A 17,286-nucleotide genomic window follows, 5' to 3' on the forward strand; every position below is an offset into this window, starting at 1 on the left:
CAGCTGCACATGGGACGGTGTGTTAGAAAGGATGGAAGTCAGCCACGCCAGTGCCTTTTCCATTATGCCTAGGGTATCATGGAGACGGTTTATGATGATGGTGTGATTGACAGTGTCAAAAGCAGAAGAAAGATTGAGGAGGATCGGAACAGAGCTAGTGTTAGAGTCCAGGTTAGAGAGTAGGTCTTCGCAGGTGTTCAGAAGAGCAGTTTCTGTGCCTCTGGCTGCCCTGAAACTGGACTGGTAATTTTGGAGGCAGCCAGCCATTTCAATGTGGAGGTTCATTTGGGGGATGACCAGCTTCTCCATTTGTTTGCCCAAGAAAGAGGTGATAGAGCTAGTACGATAGTTAGCTGGCCAAGAAGGGTCAGCAGATGTTTTTATTAGGAGGTGGTGCACACGAGAGTGCTTAAGGGGTAGAGGGAAGAATGCAGTGGCAAATGAGTGGTTGCAGAGGTCAGACAAGGCAGGAGCAAGAGAGGCAATGGTGTCCTTGATGGTTCTGGAGGAGCAGGAGAGCACCTAGAGGAGTCTTTCAAGGATGGCAACCTTCTCCATATTGCCACTCTTAACTCTCGCTCGGCTGTCAAACACTCCTCTGACATCTGCCGCCTCCTGAAAGCACTTGACCTCAATGTCCTTGGTCTCAATGAGACATGGTTCATGGCCAGACCTGTCAGGAGCTTTGACACTCTCCTCCCTGGTGGCTACAAGATACGCTCCGCGCCCAGGTCCAACCGTTCTGGAGGGGTTGTAGCCCTTATCTTCCCCAAGTGGATTCCTGCCTCTGTCATTCCTACGCAGGCCTACTCCTCTTTCAAATGCCTCATCTGCAGGCTCTCTCTCTCTCTCCTAGCCATTCCCCTACTGTGGCTACTATCTATCGGACACCTAGCAAGATCTCCTCCTTGCTCTCTGAATAGGCGGACCTCTCCTCTTCCCTCCTGGTCACAACCACTCAACTCCTCCTTCTTGGAGACTTTGACATCCATCTGGATGCTTCCTGTCCTTCATCTGGACTCTTTCACAACCTCTGCGACTCTCTCACTCTCTATTCACCCCTCTGGTCTGACTCACTCTTCAGGGCACACTCTGGGTGTTCTGATCTCTTCAGACCTTCCCCTTTCTATCCCTCTCACCACTCCTCTCTCCTGGAGTGATCACTATCTCTACCCCTCAGGCCAAGCCAACTCCAGCAATGCCACCCACCTTCTCGGTTATCCGACCATGGAGCATGTGTCAGTTGAGGCTTTCACTGTCAGGTTCTCACCCCCCCCCTTTTGGCTGACTCACACCCTGACACAGCCTTTTCCATTCTCCACTCTGCTATATCTGACACTCTCGATATTCTTGCCCCTGGCATGAGGATCCACTTGAAGCCCAAAGCCAAGTGCCCGGTATGACTCCGACCTTGTCACCCTCAAACACAAGTGCAGGGTGACTGAGAGGAATAGGCGTGCTTGTGATACATCCTCTGACAAACTGGCTTGCTGCCTGATCCAAAGGCAATACCGGCTTTCTGTCGGCACCAAGAAGAGAGTTCACATCCGAGCTTGCGTTTCTGGGGCATCTAACAACTCGGCCGAAATCTTTAAAATCTGCAAGGAACTGGCCAATCCTGCTGCAATCTCTACCTCTCCTGTCCCCTTCCAGGCCCTCTGCACGGCTCTGGCTTCTCATTTCATCTCTAAAACTCAGGACATCCTGTCCTCTCTCTCTTCCTCTCCCCCTCCTCCCTCTGCTCTGCTCTACCCCTGGACCGTTTTTGGCCACCTCTCCTCCCTCCTTCTCTGTCTTTCCCCTGGTCTCCCCAGACAAGGTTTCTAGACAAGTCTGATCTATGAAAGTCTCATCCAAACAGGTTCATCCCTGTTCCTTCAAAACCATCAAGGACCACATTGATTCCCTGGCTCCTGCTCTGGTCGTCGTCTGTAACCACTCCTTCGCCAGTAGAGTCTTCCCATTCCCCCTGAAGAACTCCCTTGTGCACCCTCTTCTTAAGAAACCCTCTGCTGACCCGTCTTGCCCAGCTAACTATCGGCCAATCTCCATCACTCCTTTGCTGGGCAAACCCCTGGAAAAGCTGGCCATCTCCCAGCTTAATCTTCACACTGAATCTGTTGGGTGTCTTCATGACTATCAGTCTGGCTTCAGAGCTGCCACAAGCACGGAAACTGCTCTCCCGAACACCTGTGAAGACCTGCTCTCCAACCTTGATTACAACACCCCCTGTGTCCTCATCTTGCTTGATCTCTCTTCTGCCTTTGAAACAGTCAACCATGCCATCCTGCTCAACCGTCTCCGTGATAACCTGGGTATCACCGATCAGGCCCTGGTGTGGCTGAATTCTTTCCTCTCCGATCGACCCTCCCAAGTGCAACTTGGGTCCTTCCTCTCCTCTATCTCTATCTCTACCTTTGGTGTTCCCCAGGGGTCTAACCTTTCTCCCTGGCTGTTCAACCAATACCTGGCACTTCTTGCACACCACATTGTCGCTCTCTGCCCCAACTTCCAGTGCTATGCGGATGACACTCAACTCATTTTCAGGCTACCCTCTGCCACCTCCTCGCCTTCTCTCATCTCTGACTGTCCGTCTGCTATCCAGGAGTGGTATGCCGCCAATGATCTCTGCCTTGATGCCAGTAAGACTGAGATTTTCCTCATCAGCACACCAGCTCCCTCCTTTCCTGTCACTCTTTGGACGGTCTCTCTTGGCCCTCTTCCTGCTCCCACCTGCGTGGATAAAAACCTCTGGGTCATCTTCGATTCCTCACTTTCCTTTTCTCCCCACTTCTCTGATGTCTCTAAGAAGTCACATTACCAGCTGCACCTACTCAGAGGTATTCTTCCTTTCTTCTCCTTCCACAAAAGCTCATTGTCTCCAGAGCTCTGGTTCGCTCTAGGCTGGACTATTGTAACAGCCTCTTTCTAAATCTGCCTGCTTCTATTCTCCGTCCTCTGCAACTCATCCAGAACAGGACTGCGAGAATTGTTCTTGGCCTCAAGCCCAGGGATCATATCTCTCCAGGACTGAAATCTCTGTACTGGCTCCCAGTGGCTGCGAGGATTAAGTTCAAAACCCTCTTCATTGTAACAAGGCCTTCTGGGGCCTGGGGCCTCAATATCTTCAACTCTCCCTTCCTAAATATCTTCTTTCTCGAGCTCTTTGCTCATCCGCCTCCAACTCCCTCAGGGTCAGTTGCTTCTCCAAGCAACAAGTTGGTGGTAGATCTCTTTCTTCGGCTGGGGCCTCCTTCTGGAACAGCCTCCCAGAAACTTGAGAACCATATCCGGTTCCGGAAGCACCTCAAAACCTTCCTCTTTGCTTCTGCTTTCTCTTCTCCTCTCCCCTGCTGAACTCCTGGCTGAAACTGAAACTGCATTCGTTACCTGGCCACCCTTTGATCTTGTGCCCAGGTGTCCTCCCCCTCGAGTTTCACACCTGCACTGCCTCCCTGGCAACCCCGCACTTGGGGACTGTTTTCTGTATCCCTATAATCCCCCTACCAGCACTTGACACATGATGTCTGCACTTACCCTTGCACCTGCCACCAACTGGCCATACTTTTTACTTATCGCTTTATTTATTCTATTTATCCGATGTACTGCACTATCCCCTCCCCTTCCCCACCACACTTTTCCCCTTTACCCTTTCCCCTGCGCGATCTGAACGACACCTGGCCTAGTAAGATCGTTGCCTCCGTCTTCCCTCTGTTCCCCCTCCCTTGCCTCGTCATGCCTTGAAATACATGTGTATAGGCGTGTTATAAATGCCATATCATATCATAGAGTGGACAACTCTAGGGATCTCATCTGGTGCAATGGGAGAGAAAGAGGAGAGCATGGGGGGCAAGGGAGGTGAGAGAAGGGGTTTGGGGGTGGGAGCAGATGACAGAGAGGACAGGATGTCCAGAGCTTTGAAGGAAAGGTGGGTGGCCAGTGAAGAGCCCAGGGTCTGGGAGGGAGGGGGAGAGGAGGAGACAGCGGTAGGATTGGCAAGTTCCTTGCAGATTTGAAAGATTTCAGCCATGTTATTGCTGACTCTAGAAATGCAGGCTCGGACATGAGCCCCCTTCTTGGAGCTGATGGAGAGACTGTATTGACTTTGGAGTAGGCGGCAGTCCAATTTGTCAGAGGATGAGCTAGATGCCTGCTTCTTCCGCTCGGCAGCTTTGCACTTGTGTTTCAAGGCAGTCAAGTCAGAGTAATACCGAGAGTTGCATTTGGAGGCAGGCTTCATGCAGATCTTCATGATGGGGCAAGGATGTCCAGGGTGTTAGAGATAGAGAAATGTATGTTAGCTAGAACAGAGTCAGAAAGGGAGTCTAATGAAGAGGGGGAGGAGGGATGAAGAAGGGCCAAATGCGGCGAGTGACACACGCTTCATTGGTAGAATGATGGAGAAGGAGACTGGCAGTGCTGGCGGAGGTGTCAGGGGACAGGGGCGGTCAAGGTGGGAATAGAGGAAAGAGTGGTCAAGACCAGGAGAAAGGGGTAGTGAGAGGTTTGGAGAGAGGGATGTCTGTTGAGATGAGAGCATCCAAAGTGTGTCCGGCAGAGTGGGTCTGGCCAAAGGGAAGGATAGTGAGGGAAAGAGTTTTGCAGAGGTCGCGTGAGACAACAGTGGACACATCAGGAGAGTCGAGGTGGATGTTGAAGTCTCCAAGGAAGATAAGTTTGGGGGAGGAGGCAAGAAGAGAGGAGGACAAGTCAGCCGATTCTGAGAGGAAGAGGGAGGACGGTCCAGGGGGTCTGTAGATGGTAGCAAGCGTAAGAGAGAAAGATGGTGAGATAGGCAGCCTGTAGACTAGGCTTTCAAATGATGAGTAGGTTTGAGTCGCGATGGAGGCAGGAGCCCATTCATGGAAGATCAGAGCCACTCCGCCACCAGTTTGGCAGGGCCTGGGATTGGACAGGATTGTGTAGCCCTCAAGGAGAAGAGTGTCAAAAGCAGTGACAGAGCTGGCCTTAAACCACATCTCAGTGAGAGCAAGGGCATCAAGGTCAAAGTCTTCAAGGAGGTGACAGATGTCAAAGGAGGGTTTGATAGAGTGAGAATTGAGGGTAGCTAAGTGAAGCTGTTTGCCCACTTTACAAGATATGCGAGGGGTGGTGTGCCACCACTGGGGAGGGGGGGAGAGGGTGGGCAGTGGAAGGAGACTGGGGGAAGTTAAAGAGAGAAGGCAGAGGCCTGTCAAGGACAAGGAGCTTGGGCTGACAGCCCTGGGTCATGATAGTGCCATTATGATAGACATTAATGGTGCATGTGAAAGATGCAAAGTTAGCCAAGAGAACTTCCCATCTGGTGCCACTAGTAATGGGTGAGGAGGAGAGAGGAGAGAGGACAGAGACCATATGGGGGTCCATAGGTTAGAAGAAAGAACAGCAAAGAGAATGTCAGTGATAATTTGTCTGGTAGAAGCCTTGATGTAGGTGTTTGCGATGAGCAGACCAGGGTTGGAACTCAGGAGTGACCTTTTTAGTTTCTTCCTTTCAGGCTTTGTGAGAGAGGGAGGATAGGAGACGGAGAAGCAGTAAGAACCAATAGGGGAGAAGGAGAGCACCATGGAGGTAGAGACAAGAGAGGGGGGCAGAGGATAGCAGGGGATGTGTCAGAAGCACTATGCAACAATAGAATCACACCGGGCGGCAAAGCAGACAGAAAACACTGAGCAACACTGTAAATGCCCAGATTAACAGATCATTAACAAATTGGTAAGCCCACCCAAGTTCAATTTTACCCAGAGAGTGCTCAAAGGCAGTACAAAATGGTGGATGTACAGTTGGTGGATGTTTCTCGTCACTAGAATTGTGGGGTGGGATTTCATGCCAGGGGGCATTATTTCAGGGGTGCCCACTTAACGAGTGACCAATATATCAGCATAGTAATCAAAATCATGAACGCAAATCTCACAGGAACTGGTGAGTAGTGGATTTCAGCAAGAGGCTTGGAAGTCACTAATTTCCTGCTTGGATTGAGCTATAAATGGAGCACCTCACAGCATCTTTCAAAAGGGTGAAGACATCTTATCCAAGGAAGGAGAGTGATGCTTCCCATAAAACATCTGGGGCATTTACGGGGAAGCTCTTTCAAGACCTTTGGGGCTAGCTTTCACATAGAACCAAGACACCAGTACCCCAAGGTACCCAGAGGGAGACAGTGTACCAAGGAGGTATCCCACCATACTTCATACTGTGGGGGCAGTTCAAAAGAGAGCTCCATCCCTGTGTGGTTCTCTTGAGTAGACCCCTGCATTCTTACAGTCCAGAGGCCTTACCTATGGCACTTGCTCAGCAAATTTTTTTAAAAAAAGCTTTGCGCTGTTTCGAGATATCAAGTTTCTCAAGCTACCACTGAGCTATATGTCACTTCAGAGACCCAACCCCTTTCTTAGCTTCGAGAGACAGCTACGCTTGTTGAACTGCCCAGTCAAGCTGTTCTGGTTGGAAGTACTTTTCCAGCTGCTCACCACATTTAGATGACTGGACCAACGGTCTAACCGGTTGAGCCATGGTCGCTCGCCATCACCACAGTGCCCAGAAGCTGTGGATCCATTTAGCCACCATTTCTTGATGCACGCTGTGGTACTCCGATACTATTGAGTGAGATTGAAACTATGGGACTGGATCTCAAACCTGTAAGAAGCACCTAGAAGACCAGACCAATTCTGTTAAGCAATTTTCAAGACTAAGGTATAGAACATGTGTGCTAGGTGTCCTTTTTGCAGACACCGTAGGCACCTTGTCTCAGGGTCTTTCCTTGAACCTTATAGACTCTTAAAATGTCATTTGCCTACCTTATCTAAAGGCCATTTTGGATTTTTTTGTGCTTTTCTCTTTTTTTGTTATTGTGTCTACTTTTCCCCTTCTGCAGTACGTTTCTAAATAATTCAGCATGCATACTGGTATATGTGCGTGTATATCATTTTTATTTTCTGTTTGTTCCCTTTTCATCGATGGTTTGAGTTTTTTTAATCATGGTTTGTGTTTTAAGACTGTACTTTTATGGAACCCTGCTTGGGTTTATTTTAAAACATAGCACGCTATTGCTGTCAGGAAGGGTCTAAAGAATATCGCTGACCCCCAGGCCATGCTACTGTAATAACAGTGAAGGGGGGCACACTATTAATTTGTACTGGTTTAACCTTTATGGCTGAAACATCTCTGAGCCAAGTAGTAGTATGCATTCAGCATAGCTCCTCGAAAGAAGCTTTTGCTCCCTTTTGTACTTGTGGCCAGAATAGTATTTTGTCTCACAGCGTTTCTGTAATAACCAGTGAGACCTTTAAAGACCTGTAATAACCAGTGAAACTGGCCAAGGAGGGCAACATAACCGTTACTAAGTGGCCTTGAAAGTCATGGTGGCTCACTTGAGAAACAAACAAATTTTGGATCAGGGTCAATTGGTCTTTCCAAGTGGTACTGAAAAAGGACCTGGTTCACTAACGTAAATGAGGCGGATGCATCATGTAAATATATGGACATCCCTTTGAATTCTAGGACATTCATGGTGAGTATGAGGATTATGGTCAAAGTAGAAGGTATTTCAAATACGGCCTGAGTTTACCACCCATCTGACTATGGGTTATGCAATATTTACTGTATGCAGTATTCATATGAATGACTATTAGATCACATACCTAAAAATACACTCCCAAATGGTGTTTCTCATATGGTAATGGTGACTGTGGGCTTATCTGGGCATTGCGTGAGGATGTATTGTTATGCTGTGTCCAGGGTTTCACAGTTCTTTTTGTGCATCAATTACCCCTTTGACAAACTTTACAGGTGAAGGATTTTACAGGCAACATGGCCCTGTAAATAAAATAGTACCTATAGGAGATTGGAATGAAATTGGACCTATGAGATGGGTGTGTCATATTTCCTATGGTAAGGATGGAAAGATGTAGGGGTATTGCGCTACTAGTGTGTGCAATTCGAGCATCATAGAAGAGTGTATACAAATTAAAACTGTGGATTTATGCTTATTGTGAAAAGTGTACCTACACTAACTATGCAGATGACACCCAAATCCTCATTCCTATCTCTGGCTCACATGACATTGATTCGGCATCTCTCAACGTCATCTACCAAACGATCCAAACCTGGATGGCCCACCACGGTTTATGTTTGAGCGATGAAAAGACTGAACATCTGCTCATAGGGTCACAACTATGCCTTAACAAACTTGACGACTCTTTTAAGGCCTTCAATATAGACAGTAGCAACATAAAGGTATGTAAAGAAGTAAAAACCTTAGGTAAAAACCAATAGGGATCAGCACAGGAACAGGAGAAATTATGCACGTCTCGTTCGTTCTCCGCTCGCAGGCCGGTTTCACTCTAGTGTGTGGTCAGCGCCACTTCACAACTTGGGCCTTTCTCCAGAAAACCTATTTGCCCTTCTAATTGGGTACTGAGAACCTTACTACCTATAGTGGACACTATACATGTTATTCTACTGGCCCTCGCATGTCAGGTGGTTGGCCTGGCCCATCGTCACGTTACTATCTATTACAATGTAGCAGTGTGGAGGTCTTACCATTGGTTCTTGTCCGCTGCTACCCACCGCTGGGATACTGAACTGTGGTTGGCTAGAGCGGACGTCCCCAGGCCAGGGATCTGCAAAGATTCACATCTCTCTGTGTACCCTTTAAAGATAATATGAATGACTATGTGTCTGCATTGTAACTTGTCTGTACCACCTTAGTCTATGAGAGTGCTCTTTTGCTCGGTGCAACACTTGTCTCATATCATATTGTAGCATATTTGTTGCAGTCTTCTGTCTGGTAGCCTGAGATCGGCTCTCTTTCCCAGCATTCGTTGCTTTCCAATGTCTGCTTCGGCCGGATCACGTGTTCTGGGACCACTAATTTGAGCTGTGCAGCTCTAAATTATGAGGAATTATTCATATTTACTGCAGCTGGTGCCTTTGTCGTCTAGGGAATGGAATGTCATCCGTATCTTGTGGCCTTGGCTGCATGTCCCGCCTCACACGTCTTGCTCTCTGTCCAGTCTGAATTCAGCTCAGCTCGGCTCTTTCTGAGAGACCTATGGCCTGTTGTAATTTTCCTAAACCATTATAGTGCAGTTTCTACAATGTCCATGTTAAACTACATTCTCCATAGTTTAGTCACACTTGGTTCTGTCAGGTCCCACAGGTGCTCCTGCAGTTCCATAAGGTTATTCACATGCAAACATCTGCAAGCTTTGCTCAGGATCTCTTGCCTCTCGCAGTTTCTGCGTTGCTGCATTTGGCTAATGGCAAAAATAATAAAAACAATGACAGTATGTGTCTGACCTCTACCTATAGAACTGTACTTTCATGTACTTCATGTATTAGAGTGCTTGTTTGTGTCCCGAAGTGCAGATGGCACGTGTGCTTTCATGTCACACAGCTAAATTGTGGTGTCTCTAATGACATCAGCAACATGGCTTCTTGGTGCCTTTAATCGAGACTGTCAATTGAGGTGTATTTGGTTATGGCCTGGGGCTCCTTGTCCATGCTGGGGTAAATCCGTACTGCCCTTGGTCTGTAGGGCTGGTTGAGGGCGTATGGCTGGCTGAGGGGTTATCTCTCGACATACTTGTCAATCATTGGCACACTTGGAATCGATCCGAAAAAGAATGGGTAATTATGGTGTTTCCTGGCCTCCTTCCACGTCATAAATTTCGTAGGAGGGGGAGGAATGGGTATGCCCGGGAGAGTCGCTAGCATCCTTGAAACACAATGCAGCCTCCTGCTTTGGGATTTGGCCTTCTCCACGTGTCTTTCAAAGCCTTTTGGAGGCAACAACCTCCTGTTGGGAACTCCTGGGGTTCTCGACCCGCTGCTCTTGTCTCTTGGTTCGTCACTCTGCTCCAGTTGGTTCACCTTCACTGTGGAAGTTCTGTTCTTACTTGTGTTCCAACTTGCTCAGAGTGTGACTCTATGTTCTGCCTTTATCCACGAGAGGAGAGCTAATTGGTATCAGATGTATGCACATAAACTCAAGTTCCTGACTTTGCCTGACCCGATTAGCAGGACATATCCAGTTGGATGTACAAGAGTTAGTCTTGTTACTCTCAGTCGCCCTCTTCCTCGGCCCAGTGTTTGTGTAGAAATGGGGGGGGGGGGAATTGGGACATCAGAGAATCCTAAAAAATAGTATGGATTCGGTGTACAAAAAAAGGGGGGAATATCGTGTCTCACATTAGCTGCTGCTACCCCACTCTCCAAAGACCCCACACCCAGGTGATCCTCCCGCACTGGTCCACCTCCAGGGTCTGGATCCAAAGGCGATGGCTCTGCCCTGGCCACCTGAGAGAGAGATCCCTGGGGACTAGTAGGTGAGTCACCCTTTGGTTTCTCACAACACTCTCTCCCAGGTAGTCCTTGACAGAACTTGAGCTGGTGGTTTCCTGGCACAGTTCTGTGTACCTGAAGGGCCTATCTTTAGCTCACAGCCTTTCATAGTGCTGTAGAATCTGGGCTTCGGCTAGCACCAAGTTGTTTGTGAGTAGGGACTTGCTCACAACTGTTAACACATCTGGGTGGTATTATTATTATTTGCCAATTTGGCAACTGAAAGAGATTAAGAAATCAGAGGCCATCCATAAAAAAGAAAATGAAGCTTTCAAAATATTTTCCCACATCAAAATAGAAAGGTATAGAGAAAAATAAACATATTCATACACATATAGTTGGTATATTGTCTTCAGTTCAACCCCTCTGAACCTTGGGAGTAAGCAGTCCAATCACAGTGCTCCAGAGGCTAGGGTAAGAAACACTATAGAGTAGTAGACCAACAATGGGTGCCCCTTTCAGGGGTTCTTTTCCTTGCTTGTGAATTATCATGAACAATTCTCTAAGCACTGCTGCTGGAAAGGTGCTATTATGTATAAGACACAGTTTTCTTCCTGTGTTCTCATTCAATGTGTAGAAAAGGAAACTGTTGGATATCCCAGTTTATTCTACAACCATATACCCCAATGGCTTGATCGATTCCCCTAGGTAGATAGGAGTCTCCGAATACATCTTCTCCTAATCAGAAGAAGAACAAGTGAGGTGAGTCCTTCAAAATGACAGCTTGTCCAGGCCGCATTCCAAAGGATGGACTAGTAATTCTGTATAAGCACCTCACATTTACAAGATTATTTTTGTATATAATGACACTGCATCTCGCATTAGGCGAGTGCACAGCCCCACATTTCAGTTTGGGGTTTTGTGCACCCACTCCGACCTTTCTATTAGAATGTTGGCAATGATGACGACCACTCTCCAAGAAAAATATTCAGTTGCTCATAAACTGGGAACCAAATTGTTGCACATTAGAGTTAGTGTGCACTGTTCAGTCCTATGGCTCGAATTGTATTGGGCAATATCACATACATTAGTCAACATGATTAAAGTAAAATCACAGAGCTTATGATTACAAAGGATGCCTCCAGTTTTCAAAGACTGCGACTTAGTGATACACTTTGGGTCAGATTCTCAAAACATTTTGTGGTGCAACTGATGGGATGCACAATCCCATCTTCTTCACTTGAAACAAAGAAGTTGCACAGAGCGCATCTGTATATGCCCATTAATGAGACACTCATTGAGACCCCTTTTTTCAACCCACGCAATTGCAGACCTCAGAGGATGTTTTTGTGCATTTTAAAATGCATCAGGGACAGAAATGTAAGAACATTCTCCTGAGCATGTCTGGAACAGGAACATGGGGGTGCTGAAGGCATGCCAGGTAGATGTATGACCCTGTAATGCATTTGTTTTTAGGGACAGCAGTCCCACTTGCATGTCTATCTCTCAAGTAGGGATAGACATTATTTCATCTATTTTTGCATTTTTTTAAGGTCTTGTCACCTTGAAATGTGCTCCAAGTAACTAAGTGTGTGCTGGGAGCTTGGCATACCAGACACTAATGTATGCAAGGACACCTTTGTGGACAAGGGGACCTGCACAAGTCCAAAAATGTGGCCTATGAAAAAAGTGCATCCTCTGAACTATTTTTAGATGCCCATTATTTTGAGAATCTGGCCCTTTGAGTTCAATTCCTACAGTAGCAGATATTCCACCCTTGCTAAAGGACATTCACCAAACCAAAAATCCGAAGTCTTGGCCACACAGCACTCAGGCAGGCCGCATGAATATGCCCAGTTTACACAACTGATATGATGAAGACAGCTAATCCCAGAACCAGTGGGAGCGACTGCTGGAAAGGTTAACCATTGATAAACTCCATACATTTTAACAGGCAGTCTGGAAAGTGAAGATACACTTGATATCTGTTAGGTGTGTGAACAGCATTCAAGAAACAACCATCATTTGTACGAATTAGGGTGCCTCTATCATCAGAGGCACTGTGTGTGTTCAGAATCCATGTTTAGGATATCGATAACCTTTGGGTGGGGTGATACAATGCAATATTCAGATGGTTATAAATCTTTTCCTGCACCATAGCTGAACCATAAAAGAGAAAAACAGAGGTCTTGTGTAATCACTAATTGGTATATATTTTCATGGTACTGCGGTCAATTCCCACCAAACCCCTTCCTTTTTGTTGTGTTATGCTATTCTACAGGGTTTGTACACTGCACACTGCTGCCTTTTGCTTGGCTTCTTGGCACTCTGGTGGATCTAAGAGTGAGGGGCTGGGTTTAGCAAGACAGATTTGTAAATGTCTTGATAGGTGCAGTTTGGAAGCACCCAGGTAGTGTGCGTGGATCCGTTTCCAGGTGGCAGTGTTGACAGCACTTGATGCACCTGCGTCCAGAGGGGAGCTTGGCATTCTCCTGACGCTAGGCGGCATTGGCCGCGGCTATAGTTTATTAGTAGCGTGGAGAGGTGCGGTGTTCTGCTGTTGGAGGTCCGCTGCGATAGATGTTCAGTTGCTTTGTGTGGGTGGCCTAGTTGGTATGCATATTGTATGTTTGAACATAGAATGTGAGCGTTAGTTCTGGGAGCAGTCGCTAGAGAATCACTGGACATTTGGGAATGCTTCCGGTGTGGTTGTGCCGATATTCTAATAGGGGAGCACCTCTGGTAGAGTAACAGTGGAGCCCCTTCCTATCACATTACCTAGGAGTATGGATTGCTGTCCGGTTTAAAATGAAATCTCGACACAATATCTTGACGGAAAGGTATTGTGCCGTTTAAGAGGCAAAGCGTGAGTTGTACATGCACGGTGCATCCATAATTTTCAAAACGTAACATTCACATCATTACTTATCAAACATGCAACGCGCGGCAATGACATCCAAGTTTCAAAACATATGCTCCACAGATTACAAAAAAACAAAAAGCAGGCAGATAAACCACAATGACAAATGATAATTGATTTTATATTATTTTTTCTTTATTTGTTATTTAATTATCATTTTCCATAATTGAGCAAATCAGATGATACCTCCGTTTGCACTTTCTTAAAGAGCTGGTCCTAACATTGAGCTCAGGATCCCCCTTTTGCACGTAACTACAGTGTGATGTTCAGGCAGCGCACTGATTTTCGAATGCATATGAATTGGGCACAGTTAAGTAGCAGCTGGGGACTGTTGGTAAGTGTGCATTGAGGCAATGTATTTGCATTCATAAAGCTTTATTAGAAAAAAAATCACATTTCAATGCCATTACCCCGGGCACTTCGAGATGCAACAGAAACTTTACAAGCCTAACAAGAAAAGCGGTCTCAAAACTACAGCATGTGAGTGACGAAATAATTTACAAAAGTAGTAATAATGAATGAAAAAGCTCCTGAAAAATTATCCAGAACAATCGGATTTCCATTCGCTAGGACCAGCTCTTTTATACAACGCTCCAATATGAAAACAATGGCAGGTGACATATACAACATATGACCTACGAGGAAAGGCAATTTGTGTCCAGATTTGGCTCCTTATTTCTGGTAAGGTAAATTAACATATTTCATCAAATGCACAGTGTTCAAATGTATTCTTAGAATTTTCCATAATTCAGTCGAGCAATAACACATATTTTAATCCACATTCTTTCAGCCCAGCCGAGATATTCCTCATGCTTCCCTCAGTGAAAACAATCGTAATTGTACCGAGTTTTACATAGACTGGAGGACACGATTAACTAAATTGTACCGTGATGAACAGCAAATCATTTGCTGTGAACTGTCTCTTTAATGAAGGTTTGTAGCAAACCAATCTTGGTCTATTGTTCACGCTGATATCCTTCCTTATCAAAAGAAATGACGGAATCTAGTTTATTGTGTTTTTGCTTAGCGTATAAATTGTGACCAGGCAGGAAAACCTTAAAGTCTTTTGTGGCCATATTCATTCCAATACGTTTTTCTGAAAATGCCAATCACCAAGGCACTGAGTGCAGGTGGAAACATGGTTCGAAGTGATGAGGAGAAGGTGAATATTTCTGAAAAAACGGCTCAACCAAAATGAGAGATGAAAAGAGAGCTATTGTAACATTGATTTCAAAAGAAGTGGGATTATTCTGTCGGCTAAGGTCACAGAAAGTCCGATCATAAATAGGAATAAGTGCCTAACACATTACTGTTTTTGCACCACTGTACCATATTTTGCATGCCACAATATATTGAAAACACATGGCACCATATTCTAAAGTTTTATCTAAGTGCTTGACATTTCAAACATCCTTAAGTTTCAAAGAGTTAAAAGCTTAACTTTCTGCTTCCTCCTGGCTTGATAACATGCTACAGCCCATCTAAGACACTGTACTGCGCACTCTCTTAAGACTGAACACAGATGCGAATTCTGGTATAATAGGGCTCAAGGGCCTACTACCATTTACAGATCCTAGAGAGAACATTCTTCTAAGTGGATATACTCTCTGCCAATCAGTTTTGGAGAAAAGATTTAGCCAATGTTAACAGACTATTAAAAGTGTGAAAATGTAAGTTGGAATTCACTCATGAGGTGCAAATAACATCTGTCAATTTTTAACGTCTGTCAAATCATATAATTTAGTTTCCACTAGGAGCCATGGATTTACAGTTTGATTTCCACTTCATGAAATTCGAGCAAGATAATATTTAAATTAAAAGTCTTCAATTGTGGCCAGTATATCAACAACTAAATTACAATGCTTTTTTCTTTCAATGTTTTTATGGACATTGTATTGTAAGCTATTTACTTGTTAACTTTGAAACTTGCCTGAACAGCCGACAAATACTGTTGAAACCTTTGGCAGTTGGCACTTCTGGCAGTTTTTATCGGACATAGAGTGGCTCATAAGTACCTTGTTAAATTACTTGTGATTAAGACTGGCACTACCCCTTATGGGCTTTACAAACATTGATATTGGCACTAGTACAAACCTTTTACTGTGTAGAAAGTACATGTTAGAACCTTAAATTTAATGATGGATAAATTCAATACTACATAAAATGAGAGAATGAATGGGCACAAAGAAACAATTTAATAATGTCTTTCATGGCTAATATTAACTTTTTGTGAAAGTATGTTACATGCTGTAAAATCCATAGATCATTCTGCATGCAGGGACAACATGCATTCTGCATCAACATGCACACCAGGAAGGCCAGAAATGCTTAAAGTCACCGACATTAACAAGTCAACAGAAAACAAAAAAGAAAATCAAAACCTTGGGTTACTTTTGACGGAACAAAACTATGCACAATTATATTACTGATTTATGAATCCATGTCTTTCAGTAACTGTAAGAGGAATTTTTAACCATGTGCTGATACTAAAGAAATGTACTCTTAACACAGCATTTGTCATTTCAAAACAAAGCCTTTTTACAAGCATAAGCAGACGTCTGTAATAAAGCCCTAATGTAATCTTGTAAAAAATCTGCAGATAACCATTATTGTTGAAAAGTAAAACTACATTAAAAAGTTTTATGCCCTAATTCATTGACGATATGCATTAAGAAAAAAGCATTGCCATACGCATTACCCTAAATCTAAATAAGAAAGCTCATTCAGAACAACATTCACAAATATAGCACAGTTTTGTCTTATAAAATTATTGTAATACTCTATGCATGAAACCATTAGGTCAATTATATTATGGATTCACTTGTATTAAGGTTTATTATAAACATGCAAGTTCATTGCATGATGCATATGCAAAACATATGATAACCAAAAAAATCTCAACTTCTTTAATCTGTGACTGTGCATTTGCATCACCTTTGAGTCATTTCATAGTAACATCCATTTTCCTTGGATAATCTTACTCTTAATCCCAGGGAATACGCTTGTGCTAATTATGTCAAAATAGTACCTTCATAAAATATACTGCAGCCTACTAAACTGTGACTGTTTGTATAAAGGAAATTGTTAAATTTTAAACACAGATTAACAAAGTTGTGTAGCAAAATACCAGTATTCCTAGACTTTTGTCATTGGCATGATTATGAAAACTAATCTCAGATTTATCTCAATGATTACATTTAATTTCACAACTTCCCCAGAAACCTGAAATAATTACACTTACAATTTGGCAACAATATTAATAATTTGGCCTGGGTGGAAATATATTAACACATTTGTGAACTTCTCAGTAGGGTGTGATAAAGGCAATTACAAAATGTTAAATCTATTTTATGAAACTTCCAGGGACAGTAGCGATCCTGTATTAACTTGCCGTTCACCGCGTCTCGTGCACAGTTCTATGAGCCTGTTGTTGTGCAACATCTTGCTTATCTGTGCAATTATCCACTCAGGGGTGAAAAGGAGGAGCAAGGGGAAAGCTTATCCCACACGGCCAACCCCTTTCCTTTCATCATTCATGCCATCTGTACTTAGGCTATGTAAACATTTCAGTTGGGTCTTCACCCTACTGGATACTTTTGCTGTCTACTAAATTTGAGAGTTTATAAAGTGAACAGAAGTTATGAAAATATATTGAAGGGGCTCGCCATTCGCCCATTTTTTTTAACAGAATCTATAAGTGCTGCAAGAGCTAGATGTATAAACGGGTATTGGATGTTATCTTATTTTCCACTAAGACACCATGTTCTTCATTTCAAAATGCGTCTGTAACTTATCTCTTGAATGTCACTAACCCTACAATTTTTAGGCCCATCACAACTACGGAGCAGCTGTAGCCTTAAAATTCAAGGGTTATGAATCACTTCCCATTGGATGTATTTGTTCATGTCTGTCAATATAATACAACACTTAATAAACTGGGGTGCACAAACTGAGGATTGATGTAAGAAAAGCCTTCAAAATCTCCTTGATCAATGTTGGAGATGACCAGCTGATCAGGTGGCGTTAACACAGGCTGTCCTCTTGTGAAGAACTTGTCAAAGTTTTCAGCTCCTTTGCCACAC

The 17,286-nt window shown here is 44.5% G+C and overlaps 1 protein-coding gene across 2 annotated transcripts in view; it reads right to left on the reverse strand.

Moving 5' to 3' along the window:
- Positions 1-13,317: 13,317 nt before the first annotated feature.
- The window catches only part of PRKCA (protein kinase C alpha), a 1,912,272-nt gene continuing 1,908,303 nt past the window's right edge, over positions 13,318-17,286 (reverse strand). For both annotated transcript variants that reach the window (XM_069655048.1, XM_069655049.1), the window contains one exon: positions 13,318-17,285. In XM_069655048.1, coding sequence (XP_069511149.1) covers positions 17,115-17,285 — 171 coding nt within the window. In that variant the 3' untranslated portion in view covers positions 13,318-17,114. The remainder of the gene's footprint in view (position 17,286) is intronic.

The sequence above is a fragment of the Ambystoma mexicanum genome, chromosome 3q (assembly GCF_040938575.1).
Source record: "Ambystoma mexicanum isolate Mex_15411 chromosome 3q, UKY_AmexF1_1, whole genome shotgun sequence".
NCBI classification, from domain to species: domain Eukaryota; kingdom Metazoa; phylum Chordata; class Amphibia; order Caudata; family Ambystomatidae; genus Ambystoma; species Ambystoma mexicanum.